The sequence below is a fragment of the Nicotiana tabacum genome, chromosome 11 (genome assembly GCF_000715075.1).
Source record: "Nicotiana tabacum cultivar K326 chromosome 11, ASM71507v2, whole genome shotgun sequence".
Classification (NCBI taxonomy): domain Eukaryota; kingdom Viridiplantae; phylum Streptophyta; class Magnoliopsida; order Solanales; family Solanaceae; genus Nicotiana; species Nicotiana tabacum.
Window position 1 is genome coordinate 113,988,936 of NC_134090.1, and position 26,635 is coordinate 114,015,570.

The window sequence follows — 26,635 nt, forward strand, 5'->3', positions numbered from 1 at the left end:
TTGTACTATTACAGGACATCAATTTCCTCTCATAAATACAGTTCGATAATCTAATGAAACATTAAGCCTACGTATGTCCATTTATATCCCAATCGTCTCTGGGATGGATAGTTCCTAGTTTAAGAAACAACTCAACAGTCAAGAAGTCACAATTCTAATGACAATCTACAAGTTCCAATCCTGAGATTTGTTGTCCAGTTGAGAAGAAATTAAACACTTTAGGAAACCTTGCTATGACTGACCTGTGGGAGGAAGCAGTTGAGACGCAAGACAAGGCACGGGGATCAAAATTATACAGCAGAGCAGGCTCCAAGCCACAAATGCAGTACACAAAGTTCCAACAATAAGAAAAACAATATTCCAAGTATACATAAAATTCAACTTTTAGGGGAAGTTTCTGCACAGTTGAAGGAGTTTGTTACACCTTCAAAAGAGTCAGTAACATGGTTTCATCTACTTCAAGACACACCAAACACCCTCGTATTATCCTATACTCAGTTGACCTCTCTCTTCAAAATTATACACAATGATTATAACAAATAAAAGAATGACAAAGAAAGCTTGTTTTCTTTCATGACCTCCAGAAAACATCAGGGTCGTTACTGTACAGTGTGCGATCTTGAATCTCAAGATTGGCTACATGATAATTGATAAGCTTTGCTTGAGCAACTTTAAATAGGAGAAGTCCAGTAGGCAGCATCCACCAACCACTATCGTCCCTGCACCCACAAACACAACCGCGTTCCCATATTAGTAACAGCAACCACAAGATATAATTAAATTTTGCCTCAGGGTGACTTGAAGCTCCTTACATGCTAAAATTCCAGGACTGAAAGTTTGGGTGTCTTTTCGTGGAGGATTGGCTATGAAAATGAACAAATCCACAAATGAAAGCTACTACCTGTTGCAAATATTTCGAGAAGAAAGAACTGCTCAGAAAATGAAGTATCATACCGAGTGAAAACTATCATTATTAAGCAAGCTGTTCAAGCCATACAATTGAATTAACAATGAGAAGGTGTATCTTGAAGAATTCTTAGTATAATGAAATGCCTATTAGACTCACCCAGAGCTATGATTAAAGGGACTAATATCGTTCACATAACCAGCAAGTTAGATAATTATATTGTTAATTATTTGTGATATGGATGATCCTTGAACTCTTACAATGGATAAAATCGAAACCCACTTGACTTCATGGGATTTGGAACTTCAGTAATCATAGGGTTCATACTTATAAACTGGACTTTTGATGTAAGAAATTCTTCATTTACTTTGCTATTCATTTGGAAGAAAAATCCGTTGCTAAGAAAAGGAGGAAAGGGTGGGGAGTTAACGTTGGAATCAGAAACTGTTAAAACGCATTGCTTTTCTATTCTAAACAAATAGCAATGTCTGCACAAATACCAATCAAATGAAGGCATAGCTGTAGCATGGAATATCAATTATTTATCGAGGTAATCTAGGCAAAAGAGAAAAAAAGGGTAAGGAACACGATGTATGGAAGCTTAAGAACAAGGAGCATTTTGTCATCTTAAGTGGTGGCACAGAGGCAAAAAGTAAAAAGGCGTGCATAAGGTCCGTGGCTACTTACAACATTAATTGTTGAAATGATATTCCACATAGCATAGACACGGGCAGGAACTGCTGATCGGGTAGGTCCATGACTAAATAAAGCATTGATTCCAGCTGGAAATGGAAGAAGTATACCAAGGGGAAGAATAGACAAAAAGAAAAACACATCTAGCATTGAGATTGAATACAGCTGTAGCAAGGTGAGCAAGACTAGACTAAAATCTCCTAATAGGAGTATTGAGATGACCAAACCAATAACATCCTGCAAGAATATAGAACATGCATCTGTGAGCAATTTGTAAGGCTGACAGATCAACAAAGAAGAGCAGCAAAAGCAGTTGAGATCAAACATTACCTGATGACCAACTGGTCTTGTGTTACGAATTATATAATAGAAAGGATAGCAAAAAGTCAATTGGTCTTTAAGAGCCTGTAAGTTCTTGTCATTTAAAATTTCTCCAGGTAATCTTTTCTGCATCGCCACATGTTCATTGACTCTAACAAGATCAAATGCCTTTCTCCAACGATTAGCAGGTGTACTGCATCCAAAGAAAGAGAATGAACTCTAGAATAGATCGAAGCAAAAAATAACGCAACATGCAAATCATTACCATGGGTGCTTCTCGGGCAATAAAGATCTGTTCTGGCCTTCCGATGGCATCACTGGTTCATTTTCAACGGTGCATACAAGCAGTCCAAACTGGTTATAACCACTGGCTGAAGGTTGAAAGCGAGCAAGATAAACTCGTAAGCCATGGGCATGTAAAGAGGGATTAGCATGAGTCTCAAGCCAGCTAATAACTGGATGAAAATTGGCCCTTAGATGTCCACGGCGAACTAAACGAAGTTGAGCATTTAGACCGGCAACTAATCTGTACCAGATTGTAGGTGGCACTGACTGCAATGGCAAATAAAGAGAAGAACAATAAATTATCTAACAAATTCTTCTAACAAAAGGGAAGGGGAAGCGGAATTGCTAAAAGAAATGACTTAATCCTCACAAAATCCTGAACAGTCATCTACTTAGCAATAAATAGAAACCTGACTCATGATGCTGGTCAGGATATTATCACTTTGAAGAGAGAAAGGAGCCATGTAAGATCCATCTCCTCCGAAAAGTATAGACATTGGTAACCTCTGATGGAGACGAGGAGGAAGGTCATCTCTTTTCTCATCTCCCCCAAGGTAAAAGTCCACATATGCGAGCATCAGATCTGAAGTTGCAGCTACCTACACTAGAATTGATGATGATCAACATCAATGGCAGTAAAATCCACAAGAATGAAGCAAAAACTGACATAAAAAAGTTGCACCTAATATCAAGTCGAACCAACAGCACCAAACTAAATCTTAAGTGCTGTAACTACTTGTAAGTCGGAGGCAATCTTTACAACTCCAAAACTGCAACTATGTGCTTGTGCTTCATAGACAAGCTAATACATACCACAAGCATATCTCTAAAGGTTGGTGGAGTTCAGATGAAAATAAATCACATCCAGAAACTCAACTTACTGACTTTCATTTCCATCATTCAATCATTCAAATGCAGCTATCCAGAAGCAAAACCATCAATTACCAAGCTAGATACAGATAAGGCTGTGTCTCATTACATGGTAGTAGACTTGTAGTTACGCAATATAGAATAGCATCTCCTTAAACAACAACAACTAAGCCTCAACCCCAAGCAAGCTGGAGTCAGCCATATGAATTTCCTTAAAGTTTATTAACTCAAAAACATATTTTCTTGTTGGTCAGACATTTGTACATGCAACACATATCAAGGGATAACCCGAGCAGTGAAAGAGAAGTAGGGTTCAGGCCAACTGATCCCATTTCGATTATCCGGCTATGTTCTAAACCAAAAAGGGCATTTGAAAGCAGAACAAAAATATTACTAGCAAAACAAAAAAAACTTCCTTGTCAGTAATATCTTCCCTCGCGGCAATTGTGACCTCTCCAGAGGATCGACGACTGCATCAAAGATGCAGTGCTAGTACATCTTAGACTTCTTAATTGGCTAGTTGCAAATAGCTCTGCACGGAATATCATACAAAATATCTTAACTGGCATTTCAGAACTCTCTTACTACATCCATTTAATGGCATTTTCTAACCGAATACCAGATTATTCGACAAGCTTGTACAATTTTTGGGAGGATGATAATGTGGTAAAAGGTTAATGAAATAGACCTTGAGCCCTTCATAGAGTGCACGTGAGCGGCAAGAACGCAAGCACGCGTGATCATATTCAGAACGAACAAATTCACGCAGACGCTGTATTTTCTTCTTCCGGCGCCACTGCAGCCATGACCATGCAAGTGGGTATGAAAAAGCGCAAAGTATGCCATAAACTGATCCTTCCCACCACTGATATGAGGCCAAATCATTTATCTCATCTACAAATCTGTTGAATGCGTCTTCATATCTGAATATGTTTAACAATTTGATACTGTTATTGAATGTTACAAAATTATCAAAAACATTTGGATGAAAAGAAACTACAAACACAGACATTAACATATAACAGTGCCTGCAAATATGTTCTTAAACAACTAATATTAATGAGGAACCAATTTGAGTGTTCCTGCATGAAATGCATAAGCAAACCTTTAGTCTAATAGAAGAAGAGGGAAAACATACACAATTTCTGTTACTGCTTTAGGAGGAGAATGAGGGAGATGCCAAGGTTCACTAAAAGTGTTGTTCCCCAAAAGGTACATTCTATGCACGTGGGTTTGCGATTCTTCAGTTCTACTTGTCTCCAGCACCTAAAGTAACACACATGAAAATCAGACTACCCATAAAGAGGAAATTTCTAATATTCCAAGCGTAAATCTTGGTTGAATGGTAGCTGAAAAAAGAAATGATAGAAATATAGGTGGATAGGAGGACCTCATTTAATGACTCTAGAAATGGGAAAGAACGATCAATTGGAGATCCTCGGCGTGCTGCCACTGGACCAGGCAATTCATCGGCACTGACAAATTTTATCCGGGCCACACTAAGAACAAGAGCTAGAAGGATGAGGAGACTGAAAAGAAGGCAACCAAATAACCATGGTCCACCAAAGGTGTAAATCAACTCTTCGAGTGCTGTATAACACCGTGGCATGTGATATCTATCAGAAATGCACTTGTACGGACATGGAGTATCAGTGACACCACCTGCATTGTTAAAGCGCCATCAAAAAGTTCAGATAATAAAAATAGAACAATTAAAGTTCTTACAAATTATATTCTAAAGTAACGCTTAATGGAGCTATCGCGTTATGAGTTTAGGATTTACTTTTTTAATCATAGGAATCCGTTCCGAAGAAGTATGGGCTAATGAAGCGTGGGGGTCATACTGGGATTGGGACCCAAAAGACTTGGCATTTATTACTGGGATCATTTTACAATTTATGTACATACTCGAACAAATAGAAATTTGTGGGGTGAAAATTTTGCAATTGTAACCTCTATGGACTTTCTTATAATTAGGATATGCTATTTTGGGGTCAATCATTCAATTAGAACAATCATATTTCACCAATTCAATTACCAACATATACATTTCCTATCAATCAAAAAAGCCTTAATTCTGAATCAGTTGGATTCCCAAGAGAATCTACCAGTAAGAAAAATGTGAATATGACCGAACAATCAAAACCGAAATAAGTTGGCAAAAATTGCAGGAAATGAAATCACCACTTAACCATAATAAAGACTGAACATACCTCGTATAGCAATATATAAAGCCCGATGAGGAAGCTCATGAGATGGGCATTTAACACAGAGGGATCTATCAGATCCACTTACATTCTTATAAGTACCAATAGGGCATTCCTGCATTATTTCATCCACATAGTTAAAAACGGATAGGTTTAACATAGATTTCATGTTCTTAAGGATACAGATTAGAAGATGGTCCAAAATCATGGACAGCACACATTGAATGAGCTGACAAGAGTCTACGTTAAACCAGAGAGAGAGAGAGAGAGAAGTAAAAACAATGTAAGCCTGATCAAACCTTTTGATGCGAAACAAGCTGAGCCAACATGCAAATAGGGTTAACATGCATGATATTTTTCATTGGGTAACTGAAAGATAAGATCGCAATAAAATTAACTCTGAGGTGAGGTTTCTAGAGATATAGAAGAGGTGAAAGTACAACAACAACCCAGTAAAATTCCACAAGTGGGTCTGGGGAGGGTAGTGTGTACGCAGACCTTACCCCTACACCGGAGGAGTAGAGAGGTTGTTTCCGATAGACTCTCGGCTCATGAAGACGAGAAGAGACAATAGATAGTAACAACAACAATAGAAGATGTTAACGTATGAACCAGAAAAGTTTTTAGACCTAGAAGTTGATAAAACACACACACACACAAAAAAAAAAAGAAGAAGATAAAACACTTGCATAATGAAAAACCCTAGATTCAAAAAGTACAGTTAAGGGGTTCTTCTTCTCTCTAGGATTTCTGTGAATAGTGCCGCCGTCACTATTCACGCCTCATAACTCCGGCGTCCGGCAAGGTAACGTCACAAGATTAGTCTCAAAAGAACCCCCTTCTCTTTGAAAACAATCCCAAGTTGGTTTCATCCTCAAATCCATAGCCATCTGTAACAAATCTTGATTTTAAATCGAGCGTTACTGTAGCGTCCAGTCTTCCAGATTTACATCGCTGCTTCTTCTGTTTTCTTCGCGTTTTCTGTCATTTTGATGGAGTGCTGAAGAACCATGGATGCATCGTCCTCTCCCCAGCCTTTGGCTGTGGGAGAGATGAATTCAAATCCTAATCCAAAACAAACTTATGCTGAGCAACTTCATCCAAAACAAGCTGCCACAGTTTCGTCAAAAATAGAGTTGTTCCCTGTTAAACTCGATCATGGAGAACCTACAATAGAATTCACCATTGATGAAGTTAATGAGTTTACAAGAGAAGAAGGACTGCATCAAGCGGTTGTAATGAAGTTCTCATATGGAAAATCTAAGCTACAGGAATTTCGAAAAATATTTTCGTCGCAATTCGATGTTCAAGGTCGCTGCAATATTGGGCTGCTGGATTTTCGTCACTTATTGATCAAATTTGATCTTTACAGTGATTATGTTCTGTTTTTATCAAGATCAACTGGTTATGTCAAGGAAAAAGGTGATGAATTCTTTTTCAGAACATTCCCATGGACGCTAGGATTCAATCCGTAGGAGGAAACGTCCATGGCAGTCGTGTGGATCTCTTTTCCAGGTTTGCCGCCTAACTTCTTCGCTAAGAGGTCGTTACTGTCTATTGCTTCAGCTGTTGGTAAGGCTCTTGTTGTGGATAAGGCGACGCAAGAAAGAACACGACCTAGTGCTGCTAGGGTCAAGGTGATTCTTGATTTGCTCGACAAACATCCTAAGAAGGTTAAGCTTCAGATTATGGACAGAATTTCGGGTAAAATAATCGTGCATTACCAGGAGGTAGTGTATGACAACCTTCCAAAGTATTGCACTTATTGCAAGCATCAAGGACATGATGACAAGGTGTGTCGAATTATGAAAGAACAAGCTGGAACAGAGGTGATGGCAGACGAAGCAACAGAGGTTGTGTCTCAAGGTGGTCTTGTTTTGGTCGAGGCAGCTGGTCCAGTTATTGAAAAACTTCGAGGTGATGCTAGAGACTATCTCAATGCAAAAAGAGCTGGCCAAATAATGGAGTTAAATACAGAAGATACCAGAAATTGTGGGCAGCAGCAGATTTTCAACAACTCAGTTATATCAAAGAATGCTGCTACTGTTCCTGTCAATCGTGCTTTAGCTAGGATGTCTCAAGCTATGGCTGTAGATGCAAGAAATAGGGTGTTGAATGATAGAGGGAATAGCAGTAATTTGAATGATAGTGGGCAGCAGCAGCTATTAACTTTACAAGGTGAAGTTGAGGCAGCAACAACAACTGGACCAAAAGCAATTTTAATTGATGCTAACATTCCTACTGGTACACAGATTTACAACAATACTGTTAATATTGTCCCTGTAGATCGCGCCTTAGCTAGGATGTCTCAAGTTACGGTTATAGAAGCAGGAAATAAGGTGTTGAATGAACGAGGTAATGGCAGTGTTATTGTGACTACAGCAGAAGGTGATCGACCTCGTATTGCTACAACTAAACAACCTCATAATGCAGTAGGTTATGAAGTTGTTACTGTGAATGGCGAGGGACATGAACATGAAAGTGTTGAGGATTTAGAGAAGGAAAATGCTACAGCATCTAGGTTTGAGAAAATGGAAAATTCAGCTAGAGTTTTGCAATCCAATCGTGGAGCTTGGAAAACTACTATTGCATTGACTCCTACTGTTGATCAAGCAGCTTTTGATCCTTTGGTGACAGTTGCGGGAGGTTGTCGACCTATTACTGATGCAATTGATAAGGCCTCGAAGGAACATGATACAAGTATGGTAAAAAATATAGCATGTCCAGATGGTGATTGTCAAGAAGCAAAGTTGGAGACTAATGCTGCATTGCAAGCAACAGGTAACCGAGCTATTACACATGTTGAACTGTTAGAGATAGCTATGTAATTGTCCCACATTGGAATAGGAGTAGTATCCCCTTTGTATAGAGTAGCTATAAATAGCACCTCTTGTATTGCATCACAAATAATATCAATACATCATATTTTCTCTCGTGCTTTCTCACATGGTATCAGAGCTATCGTGAGAGATTTATCGTTGTGCATAAATTCCAGCGATTCCGGGAAGTAAAATCAGTCACCGGAACCCTTTTTTTCTGGCGACTTTCAAAGTTGTTTTGCGTCTGCTTTGTCTCGGTCAGTGTTGTGCACAAAATCCAACACTACCACAAGAGTAGTCACTGTCCGGCGATCAAATCCCAGTGAAAATCTCCGGCGGTACTGTAACTGTCCAAAGAAAATTTTCCGGCGAAGTTCCAACGTTGCGTGGGCCACCTTCCGGCCATTTTTTGGCGACGACTCTTCAGGACAGATTGTTTCCCTTGCAATTCCGAGCCTACCCATCCAGGTTACACCAAATTCCGACCACTTTTTTATTTTTCCGGCGTGAATAGTGATTTCAAAAAGTTGACTTCCGGCCATTTTTTGAAAAAGTTCCTTCAGAACAGTTGGGTCTTCTGGTAATTCCGATCTTACCCCTACTGTTTTTATTTCATTCCGACCACTTTGAATATTTTCCGGCTGCAACAGTAACTTTCCAACTGCTACAGTAGTTTACTATTCTGGTTCAGTGTTCCTTACTCTATTTTCAGTGGATTACAATTGATTATTTCTCTTATTTGGTAATAATTTACAAGATGTCTTTGGGAATTGATGTTTTTGGGTCTAAAAGCATGAGTTCTGGAAACTCTAATGTTATGATTACCTCGAAACCTTTAATGGGAGGTTCAAACTACTTAGCTTGGGCTTCATCTGTCGAGTTGTGGTGTAAAGGTCAAGGTGTGCAAGATCATCTGATTAAACAGTCTAGCGAAGGAGATGAAAAGGCGATAGCGCTTTGGGCAAAAATTGATGCTCAATTATGTAGCATCTTGTGGCGTTCTATTGATTCTAAGTTGATGCCTTTGTTTCGGCCATTCCAGACATCTTATTTGGTTTGGGCAAAGGCTCGTACGTTATACACTAATGATATATCTCGCTTCTATGATGTGATATCACGGATGACAAACTTAAAGAAGCAAGAATTAGATATGTCTACTTACTTGGGTCAGGTACAGGCAGTCATGGAGGAATTTGAGACATTGATGCCAGTTTCTGCTAGTGTGTCAAAACAACAAAAACAGCAACAGAAAATGTTTCTAGTTCTTACACTCGCTGGACTTCCTCATGATATTGATTCAGTACGAGACCATATTTTGGCGAGTCCGACTGTCCCTACAGTTGATGAATTATTTTCTCGATTACTTCGCTTTGCTGCAACACCAAGTCACCCAGTAATTTCATCCCAGATACTTGATTCCTCTGTTCTTGCATCCCAGACAGTGGATGTTTGGGCATCTCAAGCTATGGAGAATAGACGAGGAGGCGGTCGTTTTGGGAGATCTAGACCCAAGTGTTCTTATTGTCACAAACTTGGACACACTCGCGAAATGTGTTATTCCTTAAATGGTCGTCCACCCAAAAATGCCTACGTTGCTCAGAGCGAGACTACAGGTAACCAGGGCTTTTCTGTATCTAAAGAAGAATATAATGAGCTCCTTCAGTATCGAGCAAGTAAGCAAACATCTCCACAAGTAGCCTCAGTTGCCCAGACTGACACTCCTATTGCTGGTAATTCTTTTGCTTGTGTTTCCCAGTCTAGTACTCTTGGACCATGGGTCATGGACTCAGGCGCTTCTGATCATATCTCTGGTAATAAATCACTTTTGTCGAATATTGTATATTCACAGTCTCTTCCTACTGTTACTTTAGCCAATGGATGTCAAACTAAGGCACAAGGAGTTGGACAAGCCAACTCATTGTCTTCTATCACCCTAGATTCCGTTCTTTATGTTCCTGGTTGTCCTTTTAGTCTTGCATCTGTTAGTCGTTTGACTCGTGCCCTCAATTGTGGTATATATTTTATTGATGATTCTTTTATTATGCAGGACCGCAGTACGGGACGGACAATTGGTACAGGTCGTGAATCAGAAGGTCTTTACTACCTTAACTCGCTCAGTCCTTCCACAACATGTCTAGTTACATATCCTCCAGATCTAATCCACAGACGTTTAGGACATCCGAGTTTATCCAAACTTCAAAAGATGGTGCCTAGTTTATCCAGTTTGTCTAGATTAGATTGTGAGTCGTGTCAGCTTGGGAAACATACCCGAGCTTCCTTTACGCGTAGTGTTGAGAGTCATGCAGAGTCTGTTTTCTCCTTGGTTCATTCTGATATATGGGGTCCTAGTAGAGTCAGTTCAACCTTGGGATTTCGTTATTTTGTTAGCTTTATTGATGATTACTCAAGATGTACTTGGCTTTTCTTAATGAAAGATTGTTCTGAGCTATTCTCTATATTCCAGAGTTTTTGTGCTGAAATCAAAAACCAATTTGGTGTCTCTATCCGCATTTTTCGCAGTGATAATGCCTTAGAATATGTATCTTCTCAGTTTCAGCAGTTTATGTCTTCTCATGGAATTATTCATCAGACATCTTGTCCTTATACCCCTCAGCAAAATGGGGTTGCAGAAAGAAAGAATAGGCACCTTATTGAGACTGCTCGCACACTTCTAATTGAGTCTCGTGTTCCGCTGCGTTTTTGGGGCGATGCAGTTCTCACAGCTTGTTATTTGATTAATAGGATGCCTTCATCTCCCATCAAGGGTCAGATTCCACATTCAATATTGTTTCCCCAGTCAGCCTTATACCCTCTTCCACCTCGGGTTTTTGGGAGCACATGTTTTGTTCATAACTCAGCCCCGGGGAAAGATAAGTTAGCTCCTCGTGCTCTCAAGTGTGTCTTCCTTGGTTATTCTCGTGTTCAGAAGGGATATCGTTGTTATTCACCTGATCTTCATAGGTACCTTATGTCAGCTGACGTCATATTTTTCGAGTCTAAACCTTTCTTCACAACTGATGTCACTTCTGCTGACCACCATGACATATCTGAGGTCTTACCTATACCGACTTTTGAGGAGTTTAGTAATCCTCCTCCACCTTCAACCACAGAGGTTTCACCCATACCAACTTTTGAGGAGTCCAGTGTTATCCCTCCTAGTTCCCCAGCCACAGGAACACCACTCTTGACTTATCATCGTCGTTCGCGCCCTACATCAGGCCCATCTGGTTCTCGTCCTGCACCTGACACGGCTCCTACTGCGGATCCTGCTCCTAGTACACCGATTGCACTTCGAAAAGGTATACGGACCACACTAAACCCTAATCCTCATTATGTTGGTTTGAGTTATCATCGTCTGTCATCTCCCCATTATGCTTTTATATCTTCATTGTCCTCGGTTTCCATCCCTAAGTCTACAGGTGAAGCATTGTCTCATCCAGGATGGTGACAGGCTATGAGTGACGAGATGTCTGCTTTACATACAAGTGGTACATGGGAGCTTGTTCCTCTTCCTTCAGGTAAATCTACCGTTGGTTGTCGTTGGGTTTATGCAGTCAAAGTTGGTCCCGATGGCCAGATTGATCGACTTAAGGCACGTCTTGTTGCCAAAGGATACACTCAAATATTTGGGCTAGATTACAGTGATACCTTCTCTCCAGTGGCTAAAGTGGCATCAGTTCGCCTTTTTCTATCCATGGCTGCAGTTCGTCATTGGCCCCTCTATCAGTTGGACATTAAGAATGCCTTTCTTCATGGTGATCTTGAGGATGAGGTTTATATGGAGCAACCACCTGGTTTTATTGCTCAGGGGGAGTCTCGTGGCCTTGTATGTCGCTTGCGTCGGTCACTTTATGGTCTAAAGCAGTCTCCTCGAGCCTGGTTTGGTAAGTTCAGCACGGTTATCCAGGAGTTTGGCATGACTCGTAGTGAAGCTGATCACTTTGTGTTTTATTGTCACTCTGTTTCAAGTCTATGTATTTATCTGGTAGTCTATGTTGATGATATTGTTATTACGGGCAATGATCAGGATGGTATTACTAATCTGAAGCAGCATCTCTTCCAGCACTTTCAAACTAAGGATCTAGGCAGATTGAAGTACTTTCTAGGTATTGAGGTTGCTCAATCTAGCTCAGGTATTGTTATTTCTCAAAGGAAATATGTGTTAGACATTCTCGAGGAAACAGGAATGACAGGTTGCAGACCTGTTGACACGCCGATGGATCCGAATTCTAAACTTCTGCCTGGACAGGGGGAGCCGCTTAGCGATCCTGCAAGCTATAGGCGGCTGGTTGGTAAATTAAATTATCTCACAGTGACTAGGCCCGACATTTCTTATCCTGTGAGTGTTGTAAGTCAGTTTATGAATTCTCCCTGTGATAGTCATTGGGATGCAGTTGTCCGCATTATCCGGTATATAAAATCGGCTCCAGGTAAAGGATTACTGTTTGAGGATCGAGGTCATGAGCAGATCGTTGGGTACTCGGATGCTGATTGGGCAGGATCACCTTCTGATAGACGTTCTACGTCTGGATATTGTGTTTTAGTAGGAGGAAATTTGGTGTCCTGGAAAAGTAAGAAACAGAATGTAGTTGTTCGGTCTAGTGCAGAAGCAGAATACCGAGCAATGGCTATGGCAACATGTGAACTAGTCTGGACCAAACAATTGCTCAAGGAGTTGAAATTTGGTGAAATCAGTCGGATGGAACTTGTGTGCGATAATCAAGCTGCACTTCATATTGCATCAAATCCGGTGTTTCATGAGAGAACTAAACACATTGAGATTGATTGTCACTTCGTCAAAGAAAAGATACTCTCAGGAGATATTACTACGAAGTTTGGGAGATCGAATGATCAACTTGCAGATATTTTCACTAAGTCCCTCACTAGTCCTCGCATTGATTATATATGTAACAAGCTCGGTACATATAATTTATATGCTCCGGCTTGAGGGGAGTGTTAGAGATAGCTATGTAATTGTCCCACATTGGAATAGGAGTAGTATCCCCTTTGTATAGAGTAGCTATAAATAGCACCTCTTGTATTGCATCACAAACAATATCAATATATCATATTTTCTCTCGTGCCTTCTCACATGAACCATTGGAGAAAATGGCAGTAACAGGTGTTGTCCAAAATTCTGGGGCTACTGCACATATCTCCAATGCAAAGGATGTTATGGCAGAAGGAGATCAACCTAATTTTGGACATGGTCAGGAAGGTGTTATGGCTAAAGTTGTTGTGGCTAAAGAGGGGGAAAGTCAGGGTGCTGGAGTTGATAAAAATACTGCTGCACTTGTTGATTTCGCTGAAAAACGAGCAGCCCTTGTAGCTAATGCTGTGCAAGCTGGGCAGATACTTCCCAAAGGAAAAACTGCATGTGATTTCGATGGCAAAGCTGCTACAACTCAGTTGAACTCACCTACTGAAGCTTCCAAGGATACAAGTGCAGCTACCGTTCCATTGCACACAACTACAGAATTTGCACACTCAGAGGGGCAGGGGAATATTCGGATAACTGAATCTGTATTTGAACAGGCAAAGGAACAGGTTCAAGTAGCTTTTAAAGCTACTGCTGCCAACAAGGAAGTACAACTGAAAAAAACAAACATTGACACTGAAGATAGGAAGCTGCAGCAAGCAGACAAAAAACTAACTCCAAAAAAAGAGTAAGCTGCAGCAGGCAGACAAACACATTCCCTCCAACGATACAGTTACTCTTTCAGAAGACTCAGTGCACCCAGCACATTTTCTACAGGATGTTTCCATGAAATCTTCTGTAGTATCCAAAAGCTGGGCAGATCAGTTTGAAATGGAGAAAGATAATCACGCCGATTCAGCGGACAGTTATCGGGCAATTGTTACTACCAGCGTACAAAAAGTCAGTACATGTAAATCTGGGCAGCAACAGCATCGTCAAGAAGATGCTTCTGCTGTTGGTCAATCTCCTGCGCAGCAACACCAGCCTACAGGCACACAAGGTGATGCACTGTTGCATCCAAATGCAGGACAACTTAAACAACATCACAATGCAGTCAATTCAAGCGATGCAGCAGTAGACTTGGAGATTTCAAACCATGACCGGGCATTATTGGATGTTTTGGACAGTCCTAAACCTCATAGATGTGCATACTCAGCTGGCTCAAAAACAACTTCACAAAAGCTGAAAGTTTCAGTGGCAAAGAGACATGAACCATGTAGTGCAAAGAGATTGAAGAGGCGTGAACCATTGTGGATGGTTATACAAGAAGAAGCTTATCAAAAACTTGAGGCCAACTTACGTGTTGCCATTTCCGACGAAGCAAATGAAGATGAATTGATTGAACCTTGTCCGGAAGAGGCGGCTACAATTGGTGATATCTCTCCTAACCATAGTGAAAAAAAGAAGGTCACTCAAGAAATAACACTCAGGCAACTCCCAATGAGAGCTGCAAAGCAAAAAGGGGTTGCAACCTCCACATCTACGAGGTCCAATAGATCCGAGAAGAAATGAAGAAAGAGGATTTTAAGGAAGTTCAAATTGAAGAACTCACAAGTTTGATAAATGAGGGGCAAGACTCTAATTTCTATATTGTTTTAGTTTATCATTTTCAAAGCATCATCACTTGTAATAGCGTCATAGAGTGTGTTATAAACTCTATGGCGATCATAGAATACTTGGTACTTTCAAGTTCCTATTTTTTACATGCTTGCTAGTACGCGGGGCTCTTTAAAGCCTCAATAGGATTAGTAACGTAAGGTTTAGCCCGGTTTGTGTTGTCTTGGTCCGATGCCTCTGGAAAAATATCCACACGGCTATGAGATTATATGCCCTCGTGAGACTTTGCCGGCAGCTACACCATGAATTCTCTATATGAGGCTTCCATCATAAGGCAATGTGAGGCGCAGAGGAGTGATTATATAGCCAAGGCATATGGGTAACAAGACCGGTGCTATTGTCCCCCTTATTTGTACTTTTCCCAATTGTTGTATTTTTCTTTTCTTTTATTAATAAAAACTAGCCCTAGGCGCTTGCCTAGTGGATTGTCAAAAAAAAAAAAAACACTTGCATAAGTCATTTTGGTCTACAAAATGCAATGTCAAAGCATATATGGTTGTCTATAGCCTTGCTGATCCATAGGAGACAAAAGCTACGAATTCTTCAGGCCCCAAAACAAGTAATTTCAACCATAAATAGAAATTGCATGTTACCTGACAGAATATCCCATAAAGTCCCTTTGGGCAAGGTTTGCCACTAAGAGTTCCATTTTCTCCATCTCGTCCCAGACCTCTACCAATTCCACCCCTGCAGTTCCATTATCAGAGAATGAACAACAAGATCCAATAAGGATTGAAAGTAAATAGACGACAAAAGGTTAATGGTATAGGAGCTAGATCTCAGGTCCGTTCTTTAATTCAGAGACAACATGATTGAAACTCCTCCCATTTACAGTTGAGAAAAGCAGTCTTACCCTGTTAGGATGCACATTATCTGGATCAATATAGATAATGCAAATGAAATGGCAGTTTTCTGGATGGACCTATAGAAATGTGCTTCAGACAAAGTAGAGAAACAGTGTAAAATTCAGACTAGCTATAGGCATCCTCTCACATGCAATACTCACAGCCCTATGATGAATACCTACTCACAGGTTGGTAGAAACACTTCAACTTTGTATATATCATCACTTTTATCCTTCAAGTGCCTAGGTCACAGCCCAACAGAATCAAGGTTACGGGGTCCAAAGAAACTACACAATTTTAGATACTGCATAACTTCTCTTTATTACTTAATATTTCACAAAACTAACTTACCCAGCAAGTAAATTATAGCTACTCAATGAATATGTACACTAGATTAGATACGAACCCAACATTGATGGTCCCTTTTACACTTGTTATAGGCAGGTATTCATCTCCAATAGGAATGCCCGACCAATGAAAGTGAATCCTTCCACCACCGCCACCACCACCATTAGGACTACCATGCCCTCCAATAGTTGATATACTAGAAGAATCACCAAGGGCCAAAGACTGAACAAAAAGAAGAATTGTTCCACCAGATCCACCACCAGGACCTATGTTTGAAAGAACCCTGCTATCTTCCTCTTTACTGTACTTGCCAAAGCTTTCTCCATCGGCTTGTATTGAACCATAGACAGACAACCTTGACAATGAATGCTCCAATGAACCCATTACTGTTTCAGGAGAGACATCACAAACAATTACTCTCTACTCAAAGCAAGTTTCGAAGGAGGCAATGTTCATTATGCAAGGATTATCAAGAAAAAGCAATGAGAATTATGAGCACTGCATTGTAGTACAGATGAATCCACATTTCACAGCAAATAAGCAAGACTATTTCAATTAAATATGAAAGATTTGAAATTTGACCACTGCTCAACTGCAAGATTTGTGTATGTATAAGCTTCCCTTCAATGTCAAAATTTGAATAAAACATGAAGATCCAGGATGGTAAAATGTGTAATCTGTCACCATGTATAAAAGAACATATGTTCTATGTGAGTGACTTTGTTTTTATATAGGAGATAGCTCAAATAGCATAAGATACTTTGGCCCAATGGATTTATATTTGAGATCTGTTTTTTTGCAGGTTGGTTTGGGTGGTCTAAGCATAAAAACCGAAGGATAATTTAAGTAAACAAACAAAGAGATTAATGTGATAATTCTAAACGCTCACCAATTATGCCACCGCCTGCAGTTGAACTAGAGAAACTATGGTTACCACTTCCGCTACCAAGTTCACAAGGCAAACCTGCGTCACCATATGAAATACCACCACTTATATAGCTGCCGTTATAATATGCATCACCACCCCTTCCACCATGTCCGGCACCACTGCTTAGGCCGTTAGGTAAGAGCACACCACTGCCCAACCCTCCAGTGCAACCTTTGTATAAAAAAGCTTCATTTAGCTCTGGATATGGACTATAAGATTAGAAAGGTAACTGAGAGAAAATTGTGTTCTTATAAGTTCCAGTAACATACCGAAATATTTTCTTGTTCAAAAGCAATATGAAAGCTTACAAGAAGGGCAAAGATAACAAACATGAATGGAAGGAAAAGGAAAAAGCATACCTAGCCCAGACGCACTTATTGACCCGGTAGGTTTTACAGTAACTGTTCTAACCAAATGGAAATGAACAACAGACCCTTCTAAGACGCCCTCGACAAAAACATCTTCAACGCGGCATACCTAAATGATTTTTTTGTTCAAATCATCTAGAATACAGAGCAAACTCAACGACACAACCTACTGAAACAATTATAGGAATAAAGATGGAAGAGATAACCCTTGAGTGATGGATGCGATTAGCACAAATACCTGAAGAGTAAAAGATAGTGAGGCATTCACATTGCAGTCTTCAGGGGGATATATCAATTCGATTGGGCAATCTGCACTTCCACAAAAAAGTCTTGGTTTCCTGCCATTGGCAATAATATCTTTTTAAAAAAGATCAGCAAATCCAGCAAAAAGAACTAGCTGTAGATAGTCGTGCCTTACGTGTGATTAACACCTGCATTTTGAAGGGGACCACGCAAAACAGACCCAGGTCCAACCTTCAAATAGAAACAGGAAAATACTGTCATTAGCATGCTCAGAAATCGTTACCTATAATGTATTAGGTTCAAGTTTCATAAGCAAAAAAGAATCTTCAAAATTAGCATCAAGACCCGAAGATGAAAGATTAAGGCAGGGAATTACAAATTACCATACAAATTTAAAAACCTGAGTTCATACTCCTCGTAAAGACATAAGCCCTTTACACGATGTTTGAAATTAGAAGATCAAGCCAAACAGAGTACAAAGTGGGTGTCTGATGAACCATAATAATCCCCACAAAGGTAGAATGCTTTGCGCCTCGTCCAACCACATGAAAGAACATCATGTTTTAGCCTTAACAGGTATTATATTCCTACTATTTTTATCCTACTCATACGTATCAAAATCCTATCTTATCAAAAAGTATTAATATTTATATTCCAGATAGAGAAAAAAAAATGATGCCTATGCCGCTGCTTCAACTCAAACCTCATAAAATTTGAATATTGGTAAGATTCTAAGATTAGTTTGCTACAGATTAATTTTGGATTCTCTGTAATATAGGTATTCATATATTTAAAAAATTCTTAGCTATAGATATGCAGAGGTACTATAGATATTATTCTTCTGTAACCACCATCCCATCTATTTTTAATCACATAATGATCTTTTTTACATATGTTTCTTTTATTATCAAGTTTCCAATTTAAAAATGCTTCTTTTATCATCAGTGAATCAATCAATCAACTATTCCTCAATCCTATATTAATTAGAGCCGGCTATATAAATTTTCTGCATCAATTATTCATCATAGTTGCACACTATTTTTACGACCATAATCTTCTGCAGCCCTCCTCCTTTATTAGGGTTAGGGGCTTCCTATGCTTGTGAATCTCACATAAGTAGACCTGTCTCTTTTATCATCGAAACAGAAAAATTTCTGAGGCGACAACTCAAGATGCAGAATCCAGCTTTTATTCATGCTCCAATCCACACATAGAACATTATAGATATTGCTTTTCTTACATAGTACACTACTAATAGTTTCAGAAATCATTAAATGTTAAAAACATTTTATAATTTGCTAAATATCCTGATTTCAGCTAGTTTGAGAGAAAGTATAATACCAAGATCTGATTGACAAAACCAGCCAGAAGATTTACATGAGGATAGTATAAACTTGTATTTGTCAGAACAAGACAAAAGCAGATGTTGAGCTTAAAAAGTGCAAGTATTAAGTAGAAAACCTTACATTTATGCTGTAGAACAGGGACAAAACCAAATGTTGCGCTTCAATAAGATCTCCAGGTCCAGTTAAGTTCAGGGAACCTTGTCCATGAACTCCCAAATTCGCATTCGACTGTATCACAGAGGATCCCTAAAAACCAATATGTTTTGATGGGTAATGAACGACGAAAATATAACCAAAACCATAGCAGCAAGGTAAAATGAGTTACCTTTAGCACCACTAAATTGCTCACGTCAAGTAAAGATGTTGCAACAATTGCATCGCCATCACCATCTATAAGCACCTTTGAGTTCAACATCAAGTGGATTTTGACAGACATTCGCAAAGACCCATAGATCTAGAAATTCGTAAGAATTTATTAAATATAACACCCAACAAATGAGGAATTCTAGAAGTATATTGAAAAGAAAAAGAGCAATTAAAAAGAAAATTTTGGGAGTGTGCCTCCTTTTTTACTGGAATAGAAAGAGGAGGGTCAAACACTAGAGAACATACTTGCCTTAATTACTGAGTCACTCATCAAGAGCTCTTCCGCCAATAATTCAAACTCCGATAAGGCATAATGTACAAGCCCAAAGGACAAAATGGCACCATGCGATAAACTAAGTTGTCCTCGAACCTAAACGACAAATAGCATATTAATTTCCGAATATCAACTTAGAGCACCACCAACTACGACTAACACTTAAATCTATATGTATGAAGGTGGAGGGAAGCCAAACCAAGATAGCAGACACAACTTTCACTTTATGAACTTAGGTTTCTGATCCTAGACTATGATACATGCCTAACGAACCAGAAAGGCATAAAATGGAAAAAACAGCAACAAAGACAAAAGGGAGTACTATAGAAACATGCAAGGAGGAGGGAGAAGTGGCAACACTAGTGTGATTTTTATTCTACTTCCAGATATTCATATCAATTCTACGCAAATTGGGAGGGGTTTTAAAAAACTGCTGCTGATAAAATGAACCCACCTTTGGGTTTTCTTCATTGAAAATAAACGGCAGCCCGGTGCACGAAGCATCCCGCGTTCACGCAGGGTCCAGAGAAGGGCTGCACCCCAAGGGGTGTGATGTAGGCAGCCTACCCTGATGCAAGCATCAATGGCTGATTCCACGGCTCGAACCCGTAACCTATAGATCATACGGAGACAACTTTACTGTTGCTCCAAGGCTCCCCTTCTATCAATGGGTTTTCTTTATGGGAAAAAGGCCAAATTTGTCCATGTACTTTGGATAATTAGTCATGTTTATACCCATTTCTACTTTCGGTCTAAAATTGTCCCTACCGTTAACAAAGTAGATAAAATCACCCCCAACCCTAACGAATTTCCAACGTGGCAATGGGACCCGTCACTTAAACTGCCAACTGGGCAATTTATCAACCCAAATTTCAAAGGCTCGTGCCCTTTTCTTTGACCCAAAGACCCGTGCCCATTAATGGCTAGTGGCCACCTCTCCTCTTTCTTAGAACCCATAAGTTAGACTATGGAAATTTTAGCTCAACATTGCTCAAGTAAGAAATAGTAAAAAAGAAAGAAACTTATTCAATACTTTGTTGGATTTGTTACAGCTTGTTTGGATAGTTGTTACACATCGTTTCATAATGTATCGTATTGTATTGTACTGTATTGTTTGATGAGTACAATGTTTGGATAGATTGTATTGTTTGCGGTTGTTTCAAGATATCTTGCACTAGCGATATGAAGAATAAATTTGCAATACTTATAAAGAAAAATTATGATACAGGGTAAATTTATTATATAAAAAGTAAGGTAAATGATAAAATAAAATAATTTAATAATAGTGAAGGGTGAGATGAGAGAAAAAGACAAGATAACGACGCAACCACACCAAATCGGTTGTTACATAAAATGGCACATTTCGTCATTACGTAACGACGGATTTAACGATACGATACAATAAAATTTAAATAACAACCAAAACAAACATCGTATTTAAAGTAACAATACGATACAATACAATAGGTAACGACCATCCAAACAAGTTGTTAGTTTAAAGTAACTTTGTCTTAAATGTTCAAGAATTTGTTGGGTTTGTAAAAAAGTTAAATTAATGGAAGAGAAAGGTTCGAACATCGCCTACAATGGCCGCTGCTTTTTTGAAATAGAAGATAGGGCAATGGAAATTACATTCCAAGCTATTAGATTTCTCCATTTTCTAGATTCTTGCTTAGTTTTATTTAAATCTGAATTTGTTAATTGATTCTTCACAGTAGGAGTTAAGGTTTATTTGGCAGCAACGATAATAATGGCGATAGAGGAGGAAGAGAAAAGGCGTGGATGATAAGGGAAAGGGGAGGGTAGAATGGTAGGGTAAGAGAAACCAACTATAGCAGTGATGAACGGAAAGGGAAGTCTTCTATGGAGGAAGGGAGATAACTGATTTGTGGTAAAAATAAGGAAGATGCTCGTAGGAGGGTTAAAGAGTTTGGATTAAGAATTAAAAACTAAAATTAAGCCACATGACAGTCATAGAAAGAGAAGAAATCCATTAGGGTTGATAATTGCCCAGTTAAGTAAATTGAGTACATTATTATTTTTTCAACCGTTAGGGTTGATAATTGCCCAGTTGGCAGTTTAAGTGAGGGGTCCCATTGCCACGTTGGAAATCCGTTAGGGTTGGGGTGATTTTATCTACTTTGCTAATGGTAGGGACAATTTTAGACGGAAAGTAGAAACGGGTATAAACGTGACTAATTATCCAAAGTATAGGGACAATTTTGGCCTTTTGCCCTTTCTTTATTTGGTTTTATCTATTTAACAGTTCCATTTAGAGCCAACATTTTCTTCAATTGATTTTTACACATACATTGCTTCCTTGGGGATTTGCTACTAAAACGACATCCCATCATGCCCAAGTTACTCGAGCAAGGTTTTCAATGAAAAAATATAATGTGGTCAATGGACAGTCAATCAACTGCCTCAACATCTGGCAAATCTCAAATTAGTTCTGACATAGAGGAAAGACATCCAATTATGTTGTAGTTAGAAGCACTGATTCACAAGACAAAAGGATATGATTGACCTGCAGACGACTCCAAAGTAGAGGAACAGTAGCCCGTGCATGATCTTGAATATAGACGTTTGTCCAAAGAGGGTGATTAGGAAACTCAAAGAGAAGTGTATCAGTATCTGTTGACAAGTTGTGATTGTTAACAACGAGTCTTCGAGGAACAGCATCATAGAATGTCCCCGCAGCACCTGCATTTGTGGGACAGCCAAAACTTCTTCCCCCTGTCAAACAATAAAAAAGAAAGGCACTGACACTCTACCCACAATACCACATAATCAATTACAGATAGGGAAACAAAGATTCCGTGGTCCAAAATTCCAAATGTGACATACAATATAAATTATCATTTTAAGTCGAGCAGAGTCCTGATGAAGTTGTCAACTTTATCAATGGTGCAATGCATGTCTCTACTATTCTTTACCAAATACAGAACTTTGGTGAGTTTCGAGTATTGAAGTCACTAGTCGTGTACAGATGGAGAAGGTCCTGATTGATGTATAACAAACAGAGAGAAAATTGTTGTTTTCTCATGAAGTGTTGGGAGACATGGAAAGGAAAAGAAGATATTTCAAGATCTTCCCGATGAGCAGAGCAAGATTGACAGAACTACATTTGCAAGATATACCTCTTGGGAAGACAATTGTTCTGAAATGCTCACATTTTCTATTTTTACTTAGTCACAAGGTAATGATAGCCACGTCTTACCCCTTGAAAGACCAACTATTGCGCATAATATAATTCAGAGAGGGTTTTTAAAAAAACATCTTGGAATAATTTGATAGAAAAAAGAAGAAAAATAAAAGACCACGTAGAAAGTGAAGTGGACTCGCATGAAAGTTGATTATTATTATAGAAAAAACAATAACTGTTAATGAAGTAACAAACTTGTGATATGAGACATGCCATAAGGTCATTTCATCAGCTAATTCTTTAAGAAGAGTTAGTAGAAGATACTTGTCAGTACAATAGAACACTTAAGTCATACAAAATAAAAACTCTAGTCTACATCGTGGGGGAAAAAGAGAAACAAGAATAAGAGAAGAACAGAAACAGGCCGTCACGTAGTCCTGAAATTGGCAGGGAAAGGATGTACATAGATGGAAGATCCGAAAATGCTTATTGATGGAACTTCCCTGATTTGGTCGTGCCAACGTTGGAAAAATAATAACAAATTATTCAAGTGTAGCTTTTGAAACACACTTAACCTAGTAAATAACACATCCGGAAGAGCTATTCTGTGGACTCTTCAAAAAAAAATTGCAGATAACTTTCTAACTGCATCAACTGTTAAACACTGGACTGACCTACAGCGACTGGAAATCTCTATAGCTTAGTATGGCAGAAGAGCAGATAGAGTGTGGCGCTGAGATTGCGTTTCTATTATTGGAAATCCTCACCATCCAACATGGGTAGGAAATTTGCTTCTACATTCCATTTAGCAAAGACTTAAAACCTCGATTATGTAGTCTTTCCTTCACATTCATAATTGGTCCAATAGGAGATATGCATGAGTTCTGCATCTCTCTGCATAATTGATTTGACAAACAAGTTGGCAAAATATTACTAATTCTCTACAACCCTATACTCAGTTGACGATTCACAATATTATAATGCTCTAAAACCCCTATTCTCAAATCGAAGATGGTGCTCAAACACAGAAAAATCCTCACAAACTCTTAGGAAGCAAAAGAGAAGTAATAATTTTCTTTGTTATTGGCCATACCATGAACCAAGAACACGGAGTCATCATGCCTGCTAAAGATTTCAACAGAAACTCTTCCACCACCTCCTCCAGCAAATCCATTGCCACCAGAAGCACTTATTTTGCCGCCTCCTGTCCTGCTCAGAAAGAAACATCAGCTTTGAATAAATGATTCTACCTTATAAAGATATGTCATCACTCATCAGATATTGCATGACCTAACCAGTACCGAAATGTAGCATATAGGAAGACCTCATCATAAAAGAATGACAATCTGCACTAGAATTTAAATCAGGCAACCACTGTAAAGATTGGCTGAAAGTAGAAAAGCTTACAATGGACACTATAGTGTGATTTCTAAGAGTATAATAAAAAAAAGGTACTCATGTAATCGCTTGATGATGAGTTTTCTTTTGTTGAATTCTTGCGAACCGCCTCATCTAAAGCTTAAATTGTTGGCGATTGGTTATTTGTTCAAGTCTTACTAAATCTTTTCTTGGGCCAGACATGCGAAAATATTTTGTTGATGGGTGGCATAATAGTCAAACTCGGGATTTTGCAACTTTATGTTATGTCAAATTATTCCAACACCTTAAGAGAATCAGTGAAGTAGCTTAAAATATTTATAAACCTCTGTGTATGTCACAATATCCTGTCCAAAAGGTGGCCTTCCACATCTTCTGAGAATAACTCTGATTTAAGCTCCAATTTAGGTGAAGGGAAGTATGACCCCCTTAAGGTGAAACTTAAGGGGAGACGTTTCAGTTTATAATCCTACTAATGTAATTGAACCTTCACTTTACAACTCCCTCTCTACGCAACTCAACCTCCAACCTAGCAGTTGGTGATGAAAGTCTCTATTACTAGAGTCTACAGCTAGAATCATTTGTCAAAGGAAGGACATAGGGACAACATTTATGTTGGGGAAAACAGGTATACCTTCTTAAGACAAACTTGGTGGTCTATAAGGTGCATGCAAGTAAAGACAACTTTTACGCTATCAGGTTATTTAAAAAACAAAATACATTTTTATAACATCGGTGTATGTAAGTCAAAAAAAAAAAATACAAGAGAAGTTAGTATTACGTTACATTTTCTTGGACTTGATGTAAATACTGCCACCAGAACCACCACCTCCTTTGATTCCACCATCCCCACCATCAGCCAAAAGAGTTCCCCGCGCATCCAAAACATCCATCACCTCCAACCATATCTTCCCACCCCCATTCCCTCCATAATCATCGTCCTTATTAGTACTCTGCCCTTTACTTCCATAGCTAAAAGGTTGTTCCAATGACTTCCAAGAATAGGTATCTCCTCCCCATACATCTTCTGGAAGCTTCTTATTATCCATTACACAACTCGCCCCTCTACCCCCATGACCTCCACCACCACCCTGGTAATCCTTAGGTGTCCCACTTGATTGCTCTGGCGGGTCACCAGCCAACCCGGTAACGTTTATAACCGACAGGCTAATTAAACTCGCATTTCCTGCCACTATATAAACCGAGCCGCCAATAATTCTTGCGTTACCGTTAAGCTTCAAATGACCTGTTATGTTAATCGTAACGGAGCAACCGGGAACCGGGCAACTGAGGACGACGCCTTGAAGAATGAATAAGTTCCCGGTTCCTTCAATGTACACGTCACGCGTGAAATTCACGTTGTAATTCAGCTCGCACGTTGTGTTTAGTGACCCGGTGCCGCGGAGTTCGTCGCAAGTGAGAGAGGGCGGGTGGGGTGGTGGAGAGGGGGGCGGTGGCGATGGAGGTGCGTAGTCGCCGTTCAATGGATCGGAATCGAAATTGTTGTTGTAATCGAGAATTGAGAAATCAGAAAGTGATGCTGAAACGAAGCAAAGGGTATGAAAATTAACGTAAACGAAAACGTGGAAGATGAAAAAGTGAATTAATGGAACGGCCATGAGAAAAACTCATCAGATATAAGAGAAATAGAACAAGAATTGGGAAAGAAATGAATATTGCAGTGAAATATGGAAGCAGAACTTGATTGAAAGTATTGAAATGGGAATGCGAGGAGAGGTGGAGGGGAGAGAAAAGAGAAGGCGAGGAGTTCGGGGGAGAGAGAAAAACTGAAAAAGACAGGCTGACACCTGCTGCGTTTTCCATTTTGTTTCTCTTTCAAAGAAATTTCCCATTTCCATGAAAGAGCTTTTGTCAACACCTCATTGGCCAACTTCATCTTACTCAAAAAAAAACATGCGTACTTTCAAGACAAATTATGTATTTTGTTACAAAGATATTATATTATGGATGATCATTTAGTACTCCGTTGTAAATAATCTTCCTGAAGAAGCTTATCCATATGAGACTCCACCGTAAATATGTTTATCTATTTAGTACTTTATTGGAAATAAGCTTCCTGAAGAAGCTTATCACTTCGGTATCCGGTTATGGATAAACATTACCCTAGGTAGAAGATTATCCATACCGGGTATAATAAGCTTATCCATTCAGTACTCCGTTATGGATAAACATTGCTCTTAGTAGAAGATTATCCATATCTGGTGTAGTAGCAGCTTACACAGCAGCTTGCAGTAGCAGCTTACACAGCAACTTGCAGTAGCAGCTTACACAGCAACTTGCGTAGTAGCTTACACAGCAGCTTCCTTTCTTCTATAAATAGAAGAGATTTCATTTCATTATGTACATCAGTTTGAATTCGAATAATATATCAGTTTCTCTCTATACTTGTCTTTACTTTATAGTCTTTATTTTATAACACGTTATCAGCACGAGACTCTGTCATCTCGAGCAAATACTTTAAAAGTATCAAAGGTACGAACTTTCTTTTTGTAAATAATGCCAAATCTTTCTAAACGTGAATTTGTAGTATTGGATATATCGGGCAAAAGCTATGTGTCTTGGGTGCTTGATGCTGAAATTCATCTTGATATGATGGGTCTAGCAGACACCATCAAAGATAAGTTATGCGTTTTACTTGCTATGTGTGCTACTGCCATTAAAATAAAATAAAAAAGGT

General features: G+C 39.1%; 1 protein-coding gene across 6 annotated transcripts; it reads right to left on the bottom strand.

The window, feature by feature from the left end:
• Positions 1-321: 321 nt before the first annotated feature.
• On the bottom strand, positions 322-25,771 carry LOC107788264 (uncharacterized). Of its 6 annotated transcripts, XM_016609940.2 has the most exons (22): positions 24,724-25,770; positions 23,654-23,769; positions 21,943-22,151; positions 19,392-19,511; positions 19,101-19,229; positions 18,896-19,021; positions 17,605-17,660; positions 17,425-17,524; positions 17,178-17,295; positions 16,780-16,989; positions 15,949-16,276; positions 15,291-15,384; positions 5,290-5,398; positions 4,467-4,738; positions 4,215-4,342; positions 3,765-3,999; positions 2,617-2,805; positions 2,187-2,473; positions 1,931-2,114; positions 1,595-1,837; positions 813-901; positions 322-719 (listed from the first exon to the last, which is right to left on the bottom strand). In XM_016609940.2, exons 1-22 carry the CDS (start codon positions 25,554-25,556, stop codon positions 572-574), a joined length of 4,323 nt encoding a protein of 1,440 aa, XP_016465426.2. In that variant the 5' UTR covers positions 25,557-25,770; the 3' UTR covers positions 322-571. The 6 variants fall into 6 exon arrangements, with proteins under 6 accessions (XP_016465426.2, XP_075081500.1, XP_075081501.1 ...); XM_075225399.1 differs by lacking the exon at positions 2,617-2,805 and having other exon boundaries at positions 24,724-25,771; XM_075225400.1 differs by lacking the exon at positions 21,943-22,151 and having other exon boundaries at positions 24,724-24,863.
• Between the last annotated feature and the right edge of the window lie 864 nt (positions 25,772-26,635).